At 37.4% G+C, this 25,507-nt stretch overlaps 1 protein-coding gene across 1 annotated transcript; it reads left to right on the top strand.

The window, feature by feature from the left end:
• The first annotated feature begins 1,408 nt into the window (after window positions 1–1,408).
• Window positions 1,409–23,725, top strand: LOC112749526 (uncharacterized). The gene is made up of 35 exons (XM_025797799.3): window positions 1,409–1,920; window positions 2,035–2,756; window positions 3,395–3,520; window positions 3,600–3,685; window positions 4,076–4,184; window positions 4,603–4,698; window positions 5,246–5,308; window positions 5,399–5,458; window positions 5,616–5,684; window positions 6,408–6,489; window positions 6,648–6,700; window positions 6,811–6,876; window positions 6,954–8,186; window positions 8,847–9,839; window positions 9,944–10,279; window positions 10,615–10,870; window positions 10,963–11,185; window positions 11,273–11,663; window positions 12,922–13,071; window positions 13,156–13,377; window positions 13,480–13,701; window positions 14,369–15,016; window positions 15,332–15,592; window positions 15,680–16,027; window positions 16,286–16,698; window positions 16,779–17,208; window positions 17,470–18,768; window positions 19,130–19,390; window positions 19,480–19,770; window positions 19,848–20,333; window positions 21,120–21,551; window positions 21,700–21,978; window positions 22,111–22,659; window positions 22,966–23,172; window positions 23,316–23,725. Exons 1-35 carry the CDS (start codon window positions 1,863–1,865, stop codon window positions 23,433–23,435), a joined length of 11,640 nt encoding a protein of 3,879 aa, XP_025653584.1. The 5' UTR covers window positions 1,409–1,862; the 3' UTR covers window positions 23,436–23,725.
• Window positions 23,726–25,507: the final 1,782 nt, after the last annotated feature.

Genomic DNA, 25,507 nt, shown 5'->3' on the forward strand with positions numbered 1-25,507 from the left:
AGAGAAAATGGAGAAAAAATTAAATCTCTCTCTCTACTTCCAATATTACCCTTTTATTTTTTTTCTATATCATTTATAATATAAGGATAAAATTGTCTTTTTATAACATTTCTTTCTTTCTTATTTTCCTTTCATCCAAACACATTTAAAGAAAATAAAAATCCACTCAATTTCTTTCTTTTTCTTTCTTTCCTTTCTATTTCTTTCCTCTCTATTTCTTTCCTTCCAACCAAACATAGAAGTGACTCATTTTATTCACTGAAATTGAAACTAGTCCTTTTACCATTTTTTTTCTCATTTTTTTAATTTAAAATTTTAATATCTTGGATACACTAACTTCAATTCTATTTTTTCATATATCATTTAAATACAAGTGCTTTTATAAAAAATTTTAAGATTTTAGTTTCGATTATATAATTTTTTTATAATTTAACATTGGTAAATTTTGTAATATATAAGTATGTTATTATAAAAAAATAATTATATAATTGATTAGACACATTTTTTCATAAAAAACATGTGTTTTTAACAAGAAATTAATAATTAAAATAAACATTTTTTTCTTATAAAATACACGTTTTCGTTATGTGTAAATGAGTTAGATTGAAGGCACTTCAAGCACTCTCACTACCATCTTTGGCCTCTGCAATCTAGACGAAAGAGGTCGGAGATGGTAATGAGAAAAGCTTAAAATGCCTTCACGTCAACTCTAAGATGGCGGTTATTAGGGGTATCCGCAAGAAAAAAATATTTTATAAGAGTACTGAAAGAGGTCGGAGAATGGAGATGGTAGTGAAGGTAGTTGAAAAGTCTTCACGTCAACTCCAAGTCGACGGTTAGGGTATTCGTAAGAAAAAAAATAATTTATAAAAACACTTTTATTTGAAGAACATGTGAAAAAATAGAATTGAAATTAATGCATTCAAAAATATTGAGAATTTTGAATTTATAGAAAAAAATAAGAAAAACTGATAAATGGAATAGTTTTGTGCACGGCATTCAATTTTAGGGACTAAAATGAGTCATTTAATGCAGGGACTAATTTGGTGCATATACAACGATGACATAATAGATGACACGTGGATGAATACTGTTGCGACACATGATACAAATGGACACGTAGCTAAATAACATTGTGACACATGGTACAATGATTCACGTCAGCATGTCACGTGTCACTGGTCACCACATCATCATACCATTACACGTGGCCAAATCATGAAGTGACACGTGTCATTTATAATCCACGTCATCATACCATGTCATCACGTCGTTAATGAAAAATGAGTCAAAGATTAATATGGTGCATTTTTTTTAATCTCAAGAACATAATTGATGCAATTAGAAATTTTAGTGCACCACATCATCATTTTGGGTTTTAACTCATAATTTGGACGATGATTCATATAATGGTCATATTTCATTCTTATTTGCTGCTTAATACAAAAATGACATGAATTGTGCAAATCTCGGTGGTGCCGAGTGGAGTTACCCACTTTTCCCCCTTGAACACTCGAGAACGATAACAAGAACGCAAAAGAGGAGGGAAAATCAAACACAGCCCCTATTTTAATCTCTGCGTTTTTCTCTTAAGCCCTAATTTCCATTAATACATTCTAACCCCACACACATCATTGTTCTTCTTCTTCTTCTTCTAACGAGAACGAGAATCACAATCTCCGTTGCTCTCAGCTCAACTTCATAGTGCATGGTGCTCTGTCACTGCCACTTGCGCAAATTCCCTTCCCTTTGAACCCTAGAATCACACCATAGACTAAGCTGAATCCGAATTCTTCAGTCAACCTATTAGCCTAGGGTTTTAGCCCCTTCTCATTTGTTGTTTCACGCCTAAACCCTCCAAAATGAGTCCCGTTCAGAATTTCGAGCAACATTCCCGTCACCTCGTCGAGCCTGACCTCCGTATGTTTATCTATTTCTCATCTCTCTTATTTCGTTTTTATTACTGTTTAATTGCCTATAGAAATCGCTAAAGTCTTTTTTTTGTTTATTTTTTATTTTTGGGGGCGAAAATAGCGATTCAGACGAGGTTGAATATGGTGATGGAGGTTAGGGATAGTCTTGAGATTGCTCATACCGCTGAGTACTTGAATTTTCTCAAGTGTTACTTCAGGGCGTTTTCTGCGATACTTCTGCAAGTTACTAAGCCGCAATTTGTTGACAATCCCGAGCACAAGCTTAGAAACATTGTGGTTGAGATATTGAATAGACTGCCACACAGCGAAGTTCTACGACCGTTTGTACAGGACCTCTTGAAGGTTGCTATGCAAGTGCTTACCACCGATAATGAAGAAAATGGATTGATTTGTATCCGTATAATCTTTGACCTTTTGAGGAACTTTAGGCCAACTCTTGAACATGAAGTGCAACCATTTCTTGACTTCGTTTGTAAGATATACCAGAATTTTAAATTAACTGTTAGTCATTTCTTTGACAACATGGCAATGACTGGGGAAGAGGTCAAGCCCATGGAGACTTCACTTTCAGATCAGGGCATAGGCGGTTCCAGTGCCACTGCCACTGGTTCACAGCTTAATCCGAGTACTCGTTCCTTCAAGATAGTAACGGAGAGTCCGCTGGTTGTGATGTTTCTGTTTCAATTGTATAGCCGTCTTGTTCAAGCTAACATCCCTCAATTATTGCCGTTGATGGTTACTGCTATATCAGTTCAGGGCCCTGATAGGGTTCCTCCCCATTTGAAAACTCATTTCATTGAACTCAAGGGTGCACAAGTTAAGGTAAGTTGCTTGTTGTGAAAATCTTAAGGTTGGCTAAATACTGGACAAGAGTTTAAATGAGGTGTTTTTTCATTAGATGGAAAATTGTAATATTTCATTAATTGAAATTTCTCACAATGTATCTGGCCATGGTTAGTGAGATATATAGGAGAGTTCGCGTCACAATTTTAAATCATGGCAACTATTAGGCGGTTGTAAGAGAGACTTAGAGATTGAGACTCGGAGACAAAGATTGAAAGACAGACAGAGACTAAATTAAATCTTTGTATTATTAAAATTTTAGTTCCCATTCCCAGAAATTCTCGTGTCCTTTCTTTTTGGAGGTAGTGAAGGGACTGCAATTTTATATTCCAGAACTGAAATTTTAGTTCAGTCTCTCTGGCCACCAAACACAATTCTGAGTCCCAGTTCCAATCCCAGTCTCAGTACCTTAGTATTTTGAATTGCCAGCATCTCATACTTTTAGCACACATAGTTATAGTAACAAGGAACTTTAGATTTCCACTTGTATCATAGAACATATTGGGTAAATAATGTAAAGACCACGTTTATATTGAAGTTCTATTCATTTCCTTAATTATTCTTCTAACTGTTATCCTACTTACCATGATTAATAGTTTCATTTCTTGTTATTGCAGACAGTTTCTTTTTTAACTTATCTGTTAAAAAGCTATGCCGATTATATAAGGCCGCATGAAGAAAACATATGTAAAAGCATTGTGAGTTTGCTTGTAACATGTTCTGATTCAGTATCTATTAGAAAGGTAATTTTCTTGGGTTGTTTTGCCTTTCTTCTATTGAGTTTCTCTTTCTTTGTTCTAAACCCAAAATTGTTGGATGCAGGAGTTGTTAATATCCCTGAAACATGTCCTCGGAACTGATTTCAGGAGGGGTTTATTTCCTTTGATTGACACTCTACTGGAAGAAAGGTAACATTAGTATCTATTCATGTATTGAGCTGGAGATATCTGTAGATAATTCCAAAAGTGGGATTCTTGTGAATAATATTTCATGAAGTACAGATGATCACTAGATGTGTGCAGTTCTTAATGTGATACCACATATTTGTTATTATTCCTCAATAGTAATAAATTTATCTATGACGATCATGACATATGTTTGTTAGGAAAGAACTAATGAACAGTTAAGCTCCATGAACTATCTTCGTATTGGGAACTCATCTGGCAAGTTTGTTTGGGGTCATAACTTATAACTAGGGCAAGTTGTGTAGTAATGTATGTTTTGTGTAGTTTATTTATGCTTCAAGATTTGTGTCCTCAGTGTTAGAATGTTTTCTTATGGTTATTCAAACTCTTTAGGGTTTTGGTTGGCACTGGGAGAGCATGCTTTGAGACATTGAGGCCGTTGGCTTATAGTCTTCTGGCAGAGATTGTGCATCATGTTCGGCAGGATCTCTCCTTATCACAGGTATGCTTTTTCTTTTATCTCATCATATCTCAGATTGAACTTATCTAAAATGATATATTCTTCATAACAAGGTACTAAGTATGAAACCAAAACACGTAAGTTATACTGATATATAAATTTAGAAATGCTCTTCACCTTTAATTTTCGGTGTCAAAAAAGAATGCAGCACAAAGGCGTTGGTTACGAGGATTCTAAAAGTAACATAAAGCATTATTATCTTTGACCTCAATTTATATATTTTCTTTACATTTTCCTGCAAATTTATCTTATTGGTTTTATAATCTTTAATTCAGTTGGAAGCTTTTTTTTGACTCGTGTGACAGTTTTGATATTATGTTGTTGCAAATATCCTTCACTGATGATGAAATTTTCATTATATGTTGTTCTCTTTACTAATCTGAATTATGCATTGCTGCAGTTGTCGCGAATTATTTACTTATTCTCAAGTAATATGCATGATGCTTCATTATCATTGAGTATCCACACCACATGTGCGCGCTTGATGTTGAATCTGGTGCTTATCTTAAACTCTTCTCTAGAATATAGCTGGTTCATTCTGTGTTTTGATTCTCCAACCTATCCAACCTTCCCATGTTGATTATTAACATCAAGCTTTTTTGTAGGAAAGAAATAAGATATAACTTGGTTGAGACGTTCATTGGTGCTGTTATAAATGTAAAATACTCTTGTTTCATTAGCTTTGGGTAGTTGGACAAAATTATTTATGTGGATTTTATGTGGTGCTTTGTTGACTTTGGTTGGATTAGTCCTTTCTCATGGGATCAAAGGTTCTAGTTGTACAATTTCTTATTTTTTTCTCTATTCTTTGTGACATCTGTCTTTAAGGTTTTCTTTTTGGAGTACATTTTGTTTTCTTTTGTTATCTCAACTGTCTTGGTCAGCAGAACCCCCCCTCCTCCCCAAAAAAAAAAAAAAAAAAAAAAATAAAAACCTAAATAAAAAATTGCTTTTCCATCGTGATAGAAATAGTAGATAATTGGTCTGTTTGCTGATTAAATTCCCAAACGGCTCTCAATTTTTGCTCTATCCATATGATCTAGGTGGAACCAATTTTTGAGAAGGGGGTTGATCAACAGTCTACGGATGAAGCAAGGGTCCTACTGGTCTGTGACATGATTTCTGCTAGATTTTGACAAATTGATATTGTAATTTTTTCCCTAGTTGGGATTGACATGCATTGTTTTATCTTGTAGGGTCGCATTCTGGATGCTTTTGTTGGGAAATTCAGTACTTTCAAACGTACAATACCCCAGGTTATTTATACTTTTAGTAATGTGTTGATGGTAAACTTTTTGGAGATGGGTCTGTCATTTTGTCAGAGCATAACACGTGTATGTGTGTGCAAGTACTTACATTTCAGTGGCTGGAATAGTGTTGGGTGATTGGCTTTTATTTTATTTTATTTTTTAGCTTCTGGAGGAAGGCGAGGAAGGGAAGGATCGCACTACCCTGAGATCAAAGCTTGAACTTCCTGTACAGGTCAAGATGAATTTTCTTTGAGGATTTATTTCTGCTTGTAATATCTTCACATTTGAATTTGTGTCAGACTAACATTATTCTCTTAACTTCATACTACGCTATTTTGGAAGAAAGAACAAAGAAACATAACTCAGTCATAGAGAAATGAAACAGAAAGAGTGCCAAAGTTTTGTATGCTAGTGATTATTTCCCTCCTAACAAGCAATTGAGATGAGAGTTTTTTTTTATCTCAAAAAAAAAAAAAAATCATGTGAGAAATTGCTGGTCCTATATGTTCTTAGCTCTGATGTTTTAGTATTTCTTAACTGCTTCTTGCATCCACTCACTTTACACTATATTCTTGTTCTATGAAGTAAAGGGAAGGATTTAAAGCTACTGTGCTTTCATAATACATGCATCCAAATTGATTTGTTAAAGCTACTGTGTTTTCATGTGGTTATTATAGGACCAAAACCTTTTTAGTAACTTAATCTTTAGTGTTTCCCAATGTTGTTTTACCTGTCCTTAATATAGTTTAATTGTTTTTTGACAACTTGGTTGCATAGTTCTAATTGATGTTTACCAATTACAACAAATAGTAATGTTCCCTGGACTTTCTTGACTAGAACAGTAAAAGCATTTTTCACTTGTAAGAAAATGTTATAAAACTTTGAGTACTTTTATCTTTGCCGTTATGGGAGTTTTGTTTGGCTTGACTCTGTTTGCGGTCCGTGTTCTTTTCAGGCAGTCTTGAATCTGCAGGTCCCTGTAGAGCATTCGAAGGAAGTCAATGATTGCAAACATCTTATTAAGACATTAGTGATGGGTAATTTATTTCCTTAACCCTTCTTCTTCACCTCTCCGGTATAACATTGAGCGTAATGCTGGATAGTTTTATTGCCCCTCGTCCTTTTCTAATTTTAAGATTGTTTAGTATACCCTTTTTATATACAATTAAATTTTAAAGGCTTTTTATTTCTTCAGGAATGAAGACCATTATATGGAGCATTACTCATGCACATTCCCCGAGATCTCAGGTAATGAATCACAGGCATAGTAATTTCCATTTATGGATTGGCCTTCTCTATATCCTTCTGTGTAATATTTTTTATTGTTAAAAAATTTGCATATTTATGGAAAACTGCAGGTGCTTGTCCCACCAGCACCTAATTTATCACCACCCCAAGCATCAAGAGGCATGAGAGAAGATGAGGTACTGCAGATATGCTGATTAGCTCTAATGTTTTTGTCCTAATTTGAAGGGGTGTACTTGACCTTAGTGTTGTGCAGGTCTATAAAGCCTCTGGTGTTCTAAAAAGTGGTGTACATTGCTTAGCACTTTTCAAGGAGAAGGATGAGGAGAGGGAAATGCTTCATCTGTTCTCGCAGATTTTAGCCATCATGGAACCTCGAGACCTTATGGATATGTTCTCGCTCTGTATGCCTGAGCTTTTTGAGTGCATGATATCGAACACTCAACTTGTCCATATATTCTCAACGCTTCTGGCAGCTGTAAAAGTGTACCGTCCATTTGCTGATGTGCTTGTTAATTTCCTTGTGAGCAGTAAACTTGATGTGTTGAAGCACCCAGATTCACCTGCAGCCAAACTGGTTTTACATCTCTTTAGGTTTATATTTGGTGCTGTTTCAAAAGCACCTGCTGATTTTGAACGGATTTTGCAGCCTCATGTGCCTGTTATAATGGATGTTTGCATGAAAAATGCAACCGAGGTTGAAAGGCCTCTTGGTTACATTCAGTTGCTTCGTACAATGTTCAGGGCACTTTCAGGGTGCAAATTCGAACTGTTGCTTCGGGACCTGATCCCCATGTTGCAGCCTTGCCTTAATATGTTGTTGGCTATGCTGGAAGGGCCAACTGGGGAAGATATGAGAGATCTTTTATTGGAGCTCTGCATGACCTTACCTGCCCGGTTGAGTTCTCAGTTACCATATCTTCCTCGTCTGATGAAGCCATTGGTATTATGTCTCAAGGGAAGCGATGAACTAGTGGGTCTTGGATTGCGAACACTTGAATTTTGGGTTGATAGTTTAAATCCTGACTTTCTTGAGCCTAGTATGGCTAATTTCATGTCCGAAATTATTCTGGCCTTGTGGTCTCACCTAAGGCCAGCTCCCTATCCCTGGGGTGCAAAAGCATTGCAACTTCTTGGCAAGTTAGGTGGCCGAAACAGACGCTTCCTCAAAGAGCCTCTGGCACTTGAGTGTAAAGAGAACCCTGAGCATGGGGTCCGTCTAATTCTGACGTTTGAGCCTGCAACACCATTCTTGGTGCCACTTGATCGTTGCATAAATCTTGCTGTGGAAGCTGTAATGAATAGGAATTGTGGTATGGATGCTTTCTTCCGGAAGCAGGCTCTAAAATTTCTTCGTGTTTGTTTATCCTCTCAGCTCAATTTGCCTGGAACTATTGCTGATGAGGGAGTTACATCCAAGCAGTTGTCTGCATTGTTGGTTTCTACAGTTGATCAATCAATACGGAGGTCTGAGTCAACAGATGTAAAGGTTGGTTTGATATTGTTGTGATATTTATCATACCCTACAAAGCATTCGTTCTAGCTCATGCATGTAAATGGATAACTTCCTGTTTCCCATGTTTTATGGATCACTTCTTTGTGAACAGTCAACAATATAATTGAACTATACACATTTCTTTTTTTGTTTGACCTTAATGCTTCCTTAACTTGATAATACCGGATACTTTATTCTTCATCCAGTCTCTACTATCCTCCCTGATGTTTTACTTTTTAGTTCATGTCTTTCTATGTGGGATGGGTTTATGCTTCAGTATGTTAGGTAATGTTTATTTTCAGAGATTGGAACTGGGACTGGGGGACTCAGAATTGTGTTTGGTAGCTAGAGCCAGACATGAAATTTCAGTCCCTTTAGTACCTCCAAAAAGTGGGACACAAGGGACTGAAATTTATAGGGACGGGGATTGACTTTAACATTTTCTTTAATAACTAAGGGTATTTTAGTAAATATTCTTGTTGCATCTTCATATTTATCTTGAACCAAACAAGATAATAAGATATAACTCAGTACTGTACACTTTACACCAAACATAATACAGAGACTTAATTTAGTCTCAGCCTCGGTCTTTGTCTCCGTTCCAAACGCAACCTTATTGTTGTCAGTACAATAATGTTTAACACCTGATTTCAGGCTGATTTAGGGGTAAAGACAAAGACTCAACTTATGGCTGAGAAGTCAGTTTTCAAGATTCTTTTAATGACTGTCATGGCTGCCAATGGTGAACCAGATCTAACAGATCCTGCAGATGATTTTGTTGTCAATATATGTCGCCATTTTGCAGTGATATTTCATATTGATTCTTCATCCGGTAATCTGTCAGCGGCTGCACTGGGTGGTTCGTTACTCTCAAATAATGTTCATGTTGGTTCTAGGCCAAAACCTAATGGCTGTTCAAATCTGAAGGAGCTGGACCCTCTAATATTCTTGGATGCTTTAGTTGATGTACTAGCAGATGAAAACAGGCTCCATGCCAAAGCTGCTCTCTCTGCTTTAAATGTGTTTGCAGAAACACTTGTATTCCTAGCTCGTTCAAAACATACTGATTTTATAATGTCTAGAGGGCCTGGTACACCTATGATTGTCTCTAGCCCATCAATGAATCCTGTGTATTCTCCGCCCCCAAGTGTTCGTGTTCCAGTATTTGAGCAACTTTTGCCCCGTCTTCTGCATTGTTGCTATGGACTTACATGGCAAGCACAAATGGGTGGTGTCATGGGACTGGGTGCTTTGGTAGGGAAGGTCACTGTTGAGACACTCTGCATTTTTCAGGTAAGAATTGTCCGTGGTCTAATATATGTCCTCAAAAAACTTCCCATATATGCTACTAAAGAGCAGGAAGAGACAAGTCAAGTGCTCACACAAGTTCTTCGAGTGGTGAATAATGCTGATGAAGCAAATAGTGAGACACGTAGGCAAAGTTTTCAAGGAGTAGTAGATTTTCTTGCTCAAGAGTTGTTTAACCATAATGCATCTGTCATAGTGAGAAAGAATGTACAATCATGCTTGGCACTCTTAGCTAGCAGGACCGGTAGTGAGGTGTCTGAATTACTCGAGCCATTATACCAGCCTTTGCTCCAGCCTCTTATAATGCGTCCCCTCAAGCTAAAGACTGTTGATCAGCAGGTTCCCTGAATTCTTTATTTCCAGATGGCTACTTATTTGCTCTTGCTCTATCTTTGAGCATTTATCCATTTATTAGTTGACTTGAGTATATTCTTTTTGTTTAGGTTGGAACAGTTACAGCTTTGAATTTTTGTTTGGCTTTGAGACCTCCTCTTCTCAAGTTGACTCCAGAGCTAGTTAACTTCCTGCAAGATGCATTGCAAATAGCTGAATCTGATGACAATGCTTGGGTTGCTAAGTTTATCAACCCTAAGGTCGTTACATCATTGACCAAGCTCCGGACAGCTTGCATTGAGCTGCTGTGTACAACAATGGCATGGGCTGATTTTAAGACTCCAAATCACTCTGAATTGCGTGCGAAGATTATTTCAATGTTTTTCAAGTCTCTGACTTGTCGGACACCTGAAATTGTTGCTGTTGCAAAGGAGGGCCTACGACAGGTACTTTATGATGTATTGTTTCGTCATCACTGGCTTGACCAGAAAGCATTCACGGATATTGTGCTAATCCAAAAAATGTGGCTGCTCGTATTTGAAAATTTTGATATTTGAATGCTTAAGTCCTGTTAATCTGTTATGTACGAGATCAATTGTTTCTGATTATGTGGTCCATTTCATAAAAATATCTTTTTACTTATTTTTAAATTTATGGTACTGTTTTGATGGTACCGCAGAAAATCAATGGATATGTGTTTTGCTGTGTACATTTATTCTTTTGGAAGGATGGTGATTTTATAAAAAATATATTTATTTTATTTTGTTACCATGTCAATTAGGTTATTAATCAGAGGATGCCCAAAGAACTTTTACAAAGTAGCCTTAGGCCTATATTGGTCAATTTAGCGCACACAAAAAATCTCAGCATGCCACTTCTGCAAGGGCTAGCTCGCCTCCTTGAGCTGTTGTCCAATTGGTTTAATGTCACGCTGGGTGGTAAACTTTTGGAGCATCTAAAGAGGTGGCTGGAGCCTGAAAAGCTGGCACAGAGTCAGAAGTCATGGAAGGCTGGTGAAGAACCAAAAATTGCTGCAGGTATAACATCTAGGGTTTAACAACCTATTTAATGTATGTCTCTGATACAATTTCCTTAACTCGTGCACTGATGACATTGTGTATCTGTGCAGCTATAATTGAGCTTTTTCACTTGCTTCCTGCTGCTGCTTCAAAATTCCTTGATGAACTTGTAACCTTGACTATTGACTTGGAAGGAGCTCTTCCCCCGGGACAGGTGTACAGTGAAATCAACAGTCCATATCGACTTCCACTTACGAAGTTCTTAAATCGATATGCACCGCTTGCAGTTGATTATTTTCTTGCTAGATTAAGTGAACCAAAATATTTCAGGCGGTAAGCTTGTGCGCTTAATTTCAATTATAAGTCTATCAGGTTGGATGCTGACATTTTTCTGTTTCATGCTTTTCTCTACAAATTCAGTTTTATGTATATTATTCGATCAGAAGCTGGTCAGCCTTTGAGAGATGAACTTGCAAAATCACCACAAAAGATTCTTTCAAGTGCATTCTCTGAATATCTGCCCAAGTCTGATGTGGCAATGGCTCCTGGATCCACAAGTACGCATACTGGTTTATTAGCTGAAGATAGCCTTGCTGCTCCTTCGACTGATGCTTCTAATCCGCCTGCTCCTGTTCCGAGTGAAACTTCTAATGCTTATTTCCAGGGACTAGCACTTATAAAAACCCTGGTCAAATTAATCCCTGGTTGGTTACAGAGTAATCGGATTGTGTTTGATACATTAGTACTTGTTTGGAAGTCACCTGCAAGGATATCCCGACTGCAAAATGAACAAGAGCTGAACCTAGTGCAAGTAAGTCAGCAATCTCAATTTAGGTACTTTTGTTTCATGATTATTAACGGAAGGAATTACTTAATAGCAAGTTTTTTTCCATCCTGTCACTGCATGGCATTGATGAGTTGGGTTTGTTGCGTCATATTAAGATGTTTCTATAATTTTGATTGCTGTTTTTGGTTTTGATTCCATTCTTTTGCATCTTAACAAAACTACAAAAGACTGTAGAATGATGGAAGGCATGGGATCTGGACACTCAAATGTCAGAGTCTTGCTGTTATTGAAATCTTTGTTGGAAATATTGGTCATGTCTGTGCTATTTGATTCTAAACTTGAAATTTTGTAAAATTCTTAAACTTGTATTTGATGCCCTGCTTTATGATCTCTTGTTGCAATAATCTCCCTTTTCATCATTGATCCATTATTATGATGTATTGAGGGGTATCACATTTTGGAAGAGAAAATGGTCTCTTATATTCCCCACTTTTGTAGCGTTTACAACTCATGTTTTGCATGCCACTAGCTCTAGTCAGCTTTCAATGTCAATTTCAAGCATTTTAAAATATGTGCTCGCGCGTGCGTGCGTGATTCTTTTTTTTTTTGCTGACCAGGCACATATGTGCATATGAATTAGGTGCATCTTTAAATTACAGTGGACTTATTTTCTAGATTTTGCATTTACAACCTTGTTCAAGTTGTTTGCACTTATTTTGTTGGTTTCTTTTACATGTTATCTTCCATTAGGACTTTGTAGGGAATATTTTTGGATGCAAGAGGATATGTTTTTAGTGGGATCTTTTGATTTGGCATGAATGCAATCACATTTGCCCATGTCATATCCCCCCACTTTTCTTTTAACCTTTAATTATTTCGTGCATTCATCTTATGACACCATTATACAATATTCCTGTAATACTATTAATTAAAAATTGGACGATAAGGTCATTCTTCCTAATAAACAATCCAATGCTATATTATATCTAAAATTTTCTTTATGCTGTATTAGATAATTCCACCATGGCAATGACAACTTCATCAAAGTAAATGTGTCATTTGATAATGAATGTGTCTGTGTCATTAGAAAATGGATGTGTCTGGATAATGTTTTTGGTTTGCACTTGTTACAACAATAATTATCTACAGCCCTTTCCATGTTTTCTCATTTCAAATTTGATATTGTAAAGGTAGATCTTAGACAGTTTCAACTCCCATGCTCAATTGTTGATTTTAAATGGTTTGACATGGTTGACTGATCGAGTTGTTTTTGTGATCCCAGGTTAAAGAAAGTAAATGGCTTGTGAAATGTTTCCTGAACTATTTGAGACATGACAAGAATGAAGTGAATGTTCTCTTTGATATACTTACCATATTCTTATTTCATAGTCGTATCGACTACACATTCCTGAAGGAGTTTTACATTATTGAGGTATTTCATCTGATTTTTTTCCTTCTGTCTGATCACAATTCATTGTTAAATTTGACTCGTACTGACTATCTTGATATCCTTTAGGTTGCAGAAGGCTATACGCCGAGTATGAAGAAGGCTCTTCTATTGCATTTTCTGAACCTTTTTCAATCAAAACAACTTAGTCTTGATCATTTGGTGATTGTTATGCAAATGCTTATCCTTCCCATGCTTGCACATGCCTTTCAAAATGGCCAAAGTTGGGAGGTTGTTGATCCAGCTATTATAAAAACAATTGTTGATAAACTTCTTGATCCTCCAGAAGAGGTACAATATACTATGCTAGTTTCTTATTAAGCCTTCTTTCATGCCTTGATGATTCAGAGCGTCACTCATTCACTTTCATTGCATAATGTCCATCTTCTGTAGGTTTCTGCTGAGTATGATGAGCCTTTAAGAATAGAACTACTACAGCTTGCGACTTTGCTTCTTAAGTATCTTCAAAATGATCTCGTGCATCATAGGAAGGAACTGATAAAGTTTGGATGGAATCATCTTAAGCGTGAAGATACAGCAAGCAAACAGTGGGCATTTGTGAATGTTTGCCACTTCTTGGAAGCATATCAAGCCCCAGAAAAAATAATACTTCAGGTAAAGAAACCTTAACCTTTATACATGAAGATAACCGGGCTTGCTATTATGTAGATGATCGATAATATTTTCTTATGGAAAGACAGTTCCTTCAAACCACTTGGGTTAATTTCCTTTATTTAAATTTCAATGACTAATGTGAAATTGTTACTCTGAGGGATAGATGAAATATATTCCTAAGAAGCTGTTAAAAGCCAGAGCTGGCATAATGATTCAAAATATTATTTTTGGATTATAGGGGGGACAGTGTTTGGATGCACTGGCAAATCCACTTTGCCTAATCAATTTATACCAGTTTCTGTATTTATTTATTAAGGCAATTTTATTACTTTCTTGACAATTGTGACATCTATCATGTTTATAGTTTAATCGTTGTTTTCATCAAGAGTGTGTTTGGCTGGGGTTAGTTTTCTGAATGGCATAAAACCAAATAGAACTCACTTAGTGCAACTCATAAGAGGCCAGCGGAGTATGATGAATCATGAGCTTTCAAGTTAAAACTATATTTATGCATGCTGAACAAATTTCTCATCAAGCATAGCTGGAAAGAGTTCTATTGCTTCATCTGAAAATTTTATAAAAAGACCGACTTTATTCTGTGTATTAAGAGCATATTGATCAAGTATTCGTGAGGATGCACTAGCACTAAACTGTTTTGTGATCACAGGTTTTTGTAGCTCTTCTTAGGACATGCCAACCAGAAAATAAAATGCTGGTAAAGCAGGCTCTTGACATACTGATGCCTGCACTACCTCGACGTTTGCCCCTTGGTGAGTCTCGGATGCCCATATGGATAAGATACACTAAGAAGATTCTTGTTGAGGAAGGCCATTCAATTCCGAATCTCATCCACATATTCCAACTCATTGTCCGCCATTCAGATCTGTTCTACACCTGCAGAGCACAGTTTGTTCCTCAGATGGTGAATTCTTTAAGTCGCTTGGGATTGCCGTATAATACCACAGCAGAAAACAGACGACTCGCTATTGAGCTTGCAGGATTGGTTGTTAATTGGGAAAAGCGACGACAAAATGAGATGAAAATTGTTACTGAAAATGATCCTTCCCACCAAGTCAATGATGTCTTCAATCCTAGTATATCTGATTCTAAGCGATCTGTTGATGGTTCCACATTTTCTGAAGAAACATCTAAGCGAATAAAAGCAGAACCTGGTCTGCCATCCCTAGGTGTGATGTCACCTGGTGGTCCATCATCAATTCCCAACATTGAAACCCCAGGATCTGCCAGTCAACCTGACGAAGAATTTAAACCAAATGCTGCTATGGAGGAAATGATTATAAACTTTCTTATCAGAGTGAGGCTTACTTTCTAATATTCTTTTTAATGTTTTGCCTAGTGTTGGTGCTGCCAGATTAAGGCTATATCCAATACTTGTATTCCCTGGTTTCTTTCTTCCATTTTGTCTTATTACATGGTTTATGAGGCTCTTCCTGCCATTATAATACATTAATTGTTCAAAGGATCACCTGAGACAAAAGAGATTTAGACCTGTTCTTAAAGTTTTGAGCCAAAAGTTAGTTATTGAACAGTTAAACAATCCTATATTGAAGTGTCACTTTTCAATACACTTTCTTCTGAATTTATGATGATTCTGCATCTGACTTTTTAGGTTGCCTTGGTCATTGAGCCTAAGGACAAAGAAGCAAGTGCAATGTACAAACAAGCTTTGGAGCTTTTGTCACAGGCATTAGAAGTGTGGCCAAATGCAAATGTAAAATTCAATTATTTAGAAAAGTTGCTAAGCAGTATTCAGCCATCCCAGGCAAAGGACCCTTCCACGGCACTGGCACAGGGTTTGGATGTCATGAACAAAGTTTTAGAGAAACAGCCTCACTTGTTCATAAGAAACAACATTAACCAGATTTCTCAAGTAGGTCAAATTTTATTTATTTATTTATTTATTACCGATTTACGAAATAGTTTGCTGGATATAGTAATGAAATTGTCGTTCCTCCAGATTCTTGAACCATGTTTCAAGCACAAACTTTTAGATGCCGGCAAGTCTTTTTGCTCCCTGTTGAAGATGATCTTCATTGCGTTTCCTCAGGAAGCAGCCACAACGCCTGCTGATGTTAAGTTGTTGTACCAGAAGCTTGATGATTTGATACAGAAACATGTCACCACTGTTACAGCTCCTCAAACATCTAGTGATGATAATAATGCTAGTTCAATTAGTTTCCTGTTGCTTGTCCTAAAAACTTTGACAGAGGTACAAAGAAACTTTATTGATCCTTCATTTCTAGTTCGTATTCTTCAGCGGCTGCAGCGTGATATGGGGTCAACAGCAGGTTCTCATTTGAGACAGGTACGTTGGTTTATTCTCTTTATTGTGTTAGTAAATTCTTTTGTTTCATGATTTCTTTTCAATCTTAGGTAAAATATACAATTTCGATCAATGTGAAAATGAAATTGAAAACAAAGGAATCAGTGGTGATTGGAAGTATTTGCTTTGTTCATATTGTTTTGTCTTTTATATGTGCCAGTTCTTATTTTCTGCATTATACACGCTTTAAATAGAACTTGAAGGTTTCTTTTAAATAAGAATTTTGTCCAACATAATTAGGGCCAGAGAACAGATCCAGATTCTGCGGTCACATCCTCTCGTCAAGGAGCTGATGTAGGAGCCGTTATTTCAAATCTTAAGTCAATCTTAAAACTAATCACTGAAAGGGTGATGGTTGTTCCTGAGTGCAAGCGATCTGTGTCTCAAATATTAAATGCTTTGCTCTCAGAGAAGGGTATTGATGCTAGTGTACTCCTTTGCATACTTGATGTGATTAAAGGGTGGATTGAAGAAGACTTCTGCAAACAAGGAACTTCAATGATGTCAAGTGCCTTTCTGAATCTCAAGGAAATAATTGCTTTTCTGCAGAAGCTTTCACAAGTTGATAAGCAGAACTTCTCTCCAGTTGCTCTGGAAGAATGGGACCGGAAATATCTTGAACTTCTTTATGGGATTTGTGCAGATATAAATAAGTAAGTAATGCATCTTTGATTATTCTTTCCTATGCATTGGGTTCCATTCTGTAATTACTTATATTTATATTGACTTTCAGATACCCTACACATGTGCGTCAAGAGGTTTTCCAAAAGGTCGAAAGGCAGTTTATGCTTGGTTTACGAGCTAAAGATCCTGAAATTAGGATGAAATTTTTCTCTCTCTATCATGAATCCCTTGGGAAGAGTCTTTTCACTAGGCTTCAATTCATTATCCAAGTTCAGGACTGGACAGCTCTAAGTGATGTCTTTTGGCTCAAACAAGGCCTTGATCTGCTCTTGGCAATATTGGTTGAGGATAAACCTATAACACTAGCTCCAAATTCTGCCAGGGTTCAACCACTTTTGATTTCAAGCACTCCTGTGGAATCATCTGGGATGCAGCACAAGGTCAGTGATGTTTCTGAAGGAACAGAGGATGCTCCACTAACGTTTGAGGCCCTTGTGAATAAGCATGCACAGTTTCTTAACAGCATGAGCAAACTCCAGGTAAATGAACTGAGGTTCGTTGACTTGTATGCAAGTACTTTTTTTGCATATTATGTTAACTTGTATTATGTGGCAGTGGATGGACTTCTCAGTATATTAATATTAATATTAATAATTATTAAATGGTGGTCTTATGTTTCTCCATTTTTCAAATTGTCAAAGTGCTATGTCCCCTTACTGTTTTGCTATGGTCCTAACTTCGGTGACAGATAGTAGCAAATGTGTTCATTTTGGCTTACACATTGATAACAAATTTTCCAGGTGGCTGATCTGTTAATTCCGCTGAGAGAGCTAGCCCATACAGATGCTAATGTTGCGTATCATTTGTGGGTTTTGGTATTTCCAATTGTTTGGGTTACATTACATAAAGATGAACAGGTAGCACTTGCTAAACCGATGATTGCTCTTTTGTCTAAAGATTACCACAAGAGGCAGCAGGCCAGCAGACCAAATGTAGTGCAAGCTCTATTAGAAGGGCTTCAGTTGAGCCATCCTCAACCCAGAATGCCAAGCGAGCTCATCAAATATATTGGAAAAACTTATAATGCATGGCACATTGCACTGGCTTTGCTGGAAAGCCATGTTATGTTGTTCCCAAATGAATCCAAATGCTCTGAGTCTCTTGCTGAGCTCTATCGATTGCTAAATGAAGATGATATGCGATGTGGGCTATGGAAGAAGAGGTCACTGACTGCAGAAACCAGGGCTGGGCTTTCCCTTGTTCAACATGGTTACTGGCAGCGAGCTCAAAGTCTCTTTTTTCAGGCTATGATGAAGGCAACTCAAGGAACATATAACAACACTGTGCCAAAGGCTGAGATGTGTCTTTGGGAAGAGCAATGGTTATACTGTGCTAGTCAACTCAGTCAATGGGATGCTCTGGCAGAGTTTGGTAAGAGTGTTGAGAACTATGAAATTCTGCTGGACAGTCTCTGGAAATTGCCTGATTGGACATATATGAAGGAGCATGTCATGCCAAAAGCTCAAGTGGAAGAAACACCTAAACTTCGTCTGATTCAAGCATACTTTACACTTCATGACAAAAGTACAAATGGTGTGGGGGATGCGGAGAACATGGTGGGTAAGGGTGTCGATCTTGCACTGGAACAATGGTGGCAGCTGCCTGAAATGTCTGTTCATTCCCGAATCCCCCTTCTGCAGCAATTCCAACAAATAGTTGAAGTTCAAGAGTCAGCTAGGATTATAATGGACATTTCCAATGGAAATAAACACTCTGGAAATTCTGTTGTTGGTGTGCAGGGAAATCTTTATGCTGATCTGAAGGACATTCTTGAGACTTGGAGACTTAGAACTCCAAATAAATGGGATAACATGTCTGTTTGGTATGATTTGCTGCAGTGGAGAAATGAAATGTATAATTCTGTGATAGAAGCTTTCAAAGATTTTGGCTCCACGAATTCGACACTTCATCATCTTGGCTACCGTGACAAAGCATGGACTGTCAATAGGCTTGCTCACATTGCTCGTAAGCAAGGCCTGTTTGATGTTTGTGTCACCATACTTGAAAAATTATATGGTCATTCAACCATGGAAGTGCAGGTATGATACCTAGTATTTATTTCTTGTAGGTTTGAAGAGATTTGTTTATCTTTTGCCTTTATATTATTGTCTATTCATGGAATTATTATAGTTTTCTTTCCTTGTGTGGTTATTACATTATGTAAATTCTGAGAATTTAGTATGGCCGCTCCTAGGTTTTTCCTCATTCTGTCTTAAGCCTAGTCTCTAGCACGACTTAACACACATCAATCATGTGGACAATCTTTGATAAATTGTGTTTTGTTTTAGGTTGCCTGTTTTGTTTGCTGATTACATGTCCTTTGTTAACAACAGTGAAATCTGAATTATGTTGAACTCATATAAGATGTTATCTAAATGACTGTTTTTGATGTATTTTCAGGAAGCCTTTGTTAAGATAACAGAGCAGGCAAAGGCATACTTAGAAACAAAGGGGGAACTTACAAGTGGTCTTAATCTGATCAACAGCACTAATCTGGAATATTTTCCAGCAAAGCACAAGGCAGAAATTTTCCGTCTGAAAGGGGATTTCTTGTTGAAATTGAATGACTCTGAAGATGCTAATCTTGCTTATTCAAACGCCATTAGTCTTTTTAAGAACTTGCCTAAGGGATGGATAAGCTGGGGAAACTATTGTGATATTGTAATCACTCTTATCTACTTTCGATTCTCGTTCATTTCAATTATTCCTAATTTGAGCTTTATTACTTATCTGTCATCTTCTTTAAATAGGCTTACAGAGAAACTCATGATGAGATCTGGTTGGAATATGCTGTTAGTTGCTTCTTACAAGGTGTAAAATTTGGTGTGTCTAATTCAAGAAGCCATCTAGCTCGCGTGCTTTATCTTCTTAGCTTTGACACTGCTAACGAGCCTGTTGGGAGGTCATTTGATAAGTTCTTTGACCAAGTACCTCATTGGGTTTGGCTCTCTTGGATTCCACAGCTTTTGCTCTCCCTTCAGAGGACAGAAGCCCCACATTGTAAACTTGTTCTTCTGAAGATTGCAACCTTGTATCCTCAGGTAACCGTTATTTGCATATGTTAATTGCAAATTCATATATCTTAAAAGTAATCTCAACTTGCTGTTCTCAATTTTAGGCTCTGTATTACTGGCTGCGGACATATTTATTGGAGCGGCGTGATGTTGCCAATAAATCTGAACTGGGTAGATTAGCAATGGTTCAGCAAAGAGCACAACAAAGTGTATCTGGTTCTAGTGGAGGCTCTCTAGGTGGGTTGGCCGATGGTAGCACAAGAGTACAAGGTCCGGGTGGTACCACCTTGTCATCTGATGTTCAAGTTCACCAAGGCTCTCAATCTGCTGGTGGAATTGGATCCCATGATGGTGGAAACTCACATGGGCAAGAAGCTGAAAGGTCTACAAGTGCAGAAAGCAGCATGCATAATGGTAATGACCAACCACTGCAGCAAGGTTCTGCAAACCTCAATGAAGCTGGGCAGAATACGTTAAGGCGTGCTGGTGCTTTAGGTTTTGTGGCATCTGCTGCCAGTGCTTTTGATGCTGCAAAAGACATAATGGAGGCTCTTAGGAGCAAGCATGCTAATTTGGCTAGTGAACTTGAGGTGATCTTTATTCAGTTGTTTTACGTTGCTTCACAGTAAATGCATACCCCCTCACCTTCCCTAATCCCTATACTTATGAGTGTGCATGCATAAGGCTGCTCTTGTGCCTCAAACAAATCATGCTTGCAATAATAGTATTTCAATAGTTGTACATTTTGCTTGTTAAATGGACCTTTGATTCAGTGGTGATTGGACATGAAAGACATATTGTTCTAGGCAAAAGGAGTTAGATATATAATAAACTTATATATTAAGTGTTTGACGGTAGTACAAGTCTCACATCTTTTAAAGATATAGTCTCTAGAGAGTTTATAAATGTGAGACATCATCACCTTTAAAGTTAGCATTTGGGTGGGTTAGGCACACTTAATTTCTAAGATGGTATCAGAGCATAATCGATCCAATGTTGGGCCATCCGGTAGATGTTCATTCCTGCAATCAAATTTCACACTTCAGATGATCATCCCTGGGTGTGAAGGTGTTTACCAGTCCCACAACTTTCAAAGATATAGTCTCTAGAGAATTTATAAGTGTGAGACAACTCTCATCGCTTAAAACTGGCTTTTGAAGTGAGTTAGACCCACTTAATTTCTAAGAGATGGAATTATGAATTAAAGTAGTGGAGGAGGGATGACTTGTACCATATTGTATTATGGCACCAGTGTTAAATAAATAAAAGACTTCGATATGTCTGGCTTACATCAATTCATCTAGGGATCAGATCTGACTCTGTTTCATATACTAGAATTTAATTGGATGATATATGACAAACTATTCATTTTTCAGATCCTACTAACAGAAATTGGCTCAAGGTTTGTCACTCTCCCTGAGGAGAGACTTTTGGCGGTAGTTAATGCTTTGCTCCATCGCTGCTACAAATATCCTACTGCTACAACTGCTGAAGTTCCTCAATCTCTCAAGAAGGAGCTCTCAGGCGTTTGTAGGGCTTGCTTTTCTGCAGATGCTGTAAATAAGCATGTCGATTTTGTGAGGGAGTATAAACAGGATTTTGAACGTGACCTTGACCCAGAAAGCACAGCCACTTTCCCATGTACCCTCTCTCAACTGACTGAGCGGTTGAAGCACTGGAAAAATGTTCTACAAAGTAATGTGGAGGACAGGTTTCCAGCAGTTTTGAAGTTAGAAGAAGAAAGCAGGGTGTTGCGGGACTTCCATGTCATTGATGTGGAAGTACCTGGGCAGTATTTCATTGATCAGGTGACACTTGAGTTGATTTTCTTCGACACTGCTAAACTTTTGTTTCTTACTAGTATATTAATTTTCTATTTTATATATATTGTTTGCTAAAGGTCGGGCAATTTTGGTGCTTCCTATTGCTGATTCTAAATTCTTCATTTTTGTTCAGGAGATTGCACCAGATCATACTGTGAAGTTGGACAGGGTTGCAGCAGATATTCCAATTGTGAGAAGGCACGGGAGCAGTTTCCGGCGTTTGACTTTAATTGGCTCTGATGGTTCCCAGCGTCATTTTATCGTTCAGACATCTCTGACTCCCAATGCCAGAAGTGATGAGCGCATATTGCAGCTTTTCCGTGTGATGAACCAAATGTTTGAGAAGCACAAGGAATCCAGACGCCGTCACATAGGCATTAATACACCAATAATTATTCCTGTTTGGTCCCAGGTTAGATTATGATTATGTAATTTTTTCTTCTGTTTTGTGGGATGGACCCATAGCCTTAACTGGAATTAGACTACCAAGAGTGCAGATGGAAACCTCTACCTACCACTAATCCTTGAAATGATGCATGGGCAGGTTCGCATGGTTGAAGATGATCTGATGTATAGTACTTTCCTTGAGGTCTATGAGAATCATTGTGCAAGGAATGATCGTGAGGCAGATCATCCAATTACCTACTTCAAGGAGCAGTTGAACCAGGCTATATCTGGGCAAATATCACCAGAAGCTGTTGTTGATCTACGCCTGCAAGCCTATAATGAAATAACAAAAAATCTTGTTACTGACAACATCTTTTCACAGTATATGTACAAAACTCTGCCAAGTGGCAACCATATGTGGGCTTTCAAGAAGCAATTCGCCATCCAGTTGGCTCTTTCGAGTTTCATGTCTTATATGCTACAAATTGGTGGAAGATCCCCTAACAAGATTTTGTTCGCAAAGAATACTGGAAAAATATTTCAAACTGATTTTCACCCTGCGTATGATGTAAATGGACTGATTGAGTTCAATGAGCCAGTCCCATTCAGGTTAACAAGGAATATGCAAGCATTTTTCTCCCATGGAGTAGAAGGTCTTATTGTATCTTCAATGTGTGCAGCAGCACAGGCCGTGGCATCACCTAAAGTAAGAATTAAGTAAAATTACTTGCACACCAGACACACCTATCAACTTAAAACATTTTTAACCAAGTCTTGCGGTTAGCCCACTAGTTCGCTTAAGAAAGTGTCAGGGTTCGAATCCCACCGTGTGTATGCACCAATCCATTGGCCAATAGCAAACTCTTAAATGGATTTTCCCTTGACCTGCTGGGTTGGAATATACCGGGGAAACCAAAAAAAAAAAAAAACATTTTTATCAATATTGTTTCTTTTAATTATTTATGCCATCCAAGGCTTCCCATTGATATTTTTGGTGTTTTTCCCGATGCAGCAAAGTCAACATCTGTGGCATCATCTTGCAATGTTTTTCCGCGATGAGCTATTGTCATGGTCTTGGAGAAGGCCGCTTGGGATGCCCATGGCCCCCATGGCTGGTGGAACAATGAGTCCCGTTGACTTCAAACAGAAGGTTATCACAAATGTGGAGCACGTTGTAGGAAGGATTAAGGGGATAGCCCCACAGAACTACTCTGAAGAGGTGAGCAACTAAACAAATTTGTGTGTTGCTCTTTCTGTTCATATTTTTATTCAGCTGCCTCCTTAATTTCTGTCATTGGTGTTCTTTTCCTTTATTTTTTCTGCTATTTAAAACTGGAGCACTACTGATTGTGTCGTATGTAGGAGGAAAATGCCATGGAGCCACCCCAACCCGTGCAGAGGGGTGTTACTGAGTTGGTTGAGGCTGCCTTAAACCCAAGGAACTTGTGCATGATGGATCCAACGTGGCATCCCTGGTTCTAAGATCCAAAACTAGTCTCTTGTAAATACGTGTCGATATTAGGCTATTAGGTTTATCGAGCGATAAAACTTATCATTGGGAACCAAGGTGTAAATAACTTGGGTCACTATGATCAGGTGTATATGAGGGTGACACAGATACTGAAGTCTTTTCTATAATTGTATACGGCGTGGGAGCCGAAAAGTAAATTCCTCATGGGATCGAGTAGTGTCGAGAAGAGGCTTCAAATCTGATGAAAAACTAATTTATATGTAGAATTTGTTTAAATTTAAATTATTTTTTATTTCCTTAATTGCATTCTGTTTCAAACTATACTTGGATCCAAGGTGTAAACTTGGGTCACTTTGATCAGTGTAGATGAGGCTGACACAGTAGCTGCTAATTTTATCATGTTGTGTACCTAGCAAACGGTCAATCAAGTGGATCATTAGGTGCAAGCTTCAATGAAATTACAAAGTATTTTTGTACAGCGTGGGATAGCGAAAAGTAAATCCTTTTTGGGATCGAGTAAGTATCGAGAACGAGAACTGGTGGCTTCAAATCCGATGATATTGTCACAATCACCTAAAGAAAAACTAATGTAGAATTTCAACTAGGGCTGCACATGGATCGGATAATATCCGCATATCCGCGGTAATTATCCGCATCCGATCCGAATTTTGCGGATATTATCCGATCCGCAGAGCCATCGGATCGGATCCGCACTATGGTCGGATCGGATTGCGGATTTGACAGTGATATCCGCGGATCCGATCCGCAAATCCGCATATCCGCACATCACATATAAATAGCATAGTTTAAGAAAATAAATCCTAATGTGATATGAATTTTAGTGTGTTATTTATGAATTTTATGATATTTTGTTTTTAATTTTTTATGTTGTACTTCAACTTAGAATAATTAAACTTAAATCTTGTGTTATTATTTTGTTTTTGTTATTCAAAAGAACTATTATTGATAATATTTTAGGAGTAAATAGGTTTAAACAGATAAAAAAATGAATTTTTTGGATTTTTTTTGTAAAAATAGTCAAATTGAATCTTAAAATAGTTTTTTTTTTTTTTAATTATGCGGATATACTCGATATTCGATCCGATCTGATCCGCAAGTATGCGGATCGGATCGGATCCGGCCTAAAAAAATGCGGATATCGTATCCGATCCGATCCGATGAGTGCAGTGCGGATCGGATAGAATTTTAGGCTATATCCGATCCGATCCGATCCGTGTGCAGCCCTAATTTCAAGCTTTTATTTCCTCAAACTAGCATTCCAATTCAAATTATACTTGGATCCAATCTTTTATACTTCGCATTTATATATCAAAAGATTTTGCATTTTAATTTTTTTAGCTAAAGAACTATTTTATGTAGAATTTTTTGAATTAAAATTTTTTATATTATTAGGATTTATAATTATACTACGTGTATATTAAAATTAGCTCATTGAGAGGCCCAAATGGCCTACCAAAAAAGCCCAAATCATTTTTTATGGGTAAATACAAAAAACTTGACAAAACGCTAACAAAACAGATATCCAAACGCTAACAAAACGGAAATAAAAGTTAAATAAACTAAAATATCAAAACAGTCCATCAAAAGTCCAAAAGTTATATCAAAACAGTCTATCAAAAGTCCAAACAGCCCACCGAGAGGTCCAAAAGTTTTTAAACACAAAGTACCATGACTTCTAAAGGCAAAAAGTACAAATTCCAACATACTCAGAACACACGAAAAACCAAACTCAATCAGCATGGAGACCAAGCTTACCCTCATGCTTCGAAGGCAACTGTTCAGAATGTTTGGATTTTTATCGAGCCCAATATAAATTGGCCTAAACATTTCTGCCATCTTAACAGTCAAAGACCATCTTTACCTCCTATCTACTTTTCAAAATTATATGAAGTAGGACCCCTCCCACAAAAATAAAATAGTTTACACCACTTATAAAAGGAGAGCTCATTGTTCTCTCAGGTATGATTTATTCTACACTAGCATTTATCCCCTTACCTCTCTAGCTCTAACTTGGGCATCGAAGTGCCTTTATAGGTACCACCAAAAAACCAGGCTTGTCATT

The sequence above is a fragment of the Arachis hypogaea genome, chromosome 15 (assembly GCF_003086295.3).
Source record: "Arachis hypogaea cultivar Tifrunner chromosome 15, arahy.Tifrunner.gnm2.J5K5, whole genome shotgun sequence".
NCBI classification, from domain to species: domain Eukaryota; kingdom Viridiplantae; phylum Streptophyta; class Magnoliopsida; order Fabales; family Fabaceae; genus Arachis; species Arachis hypogaea.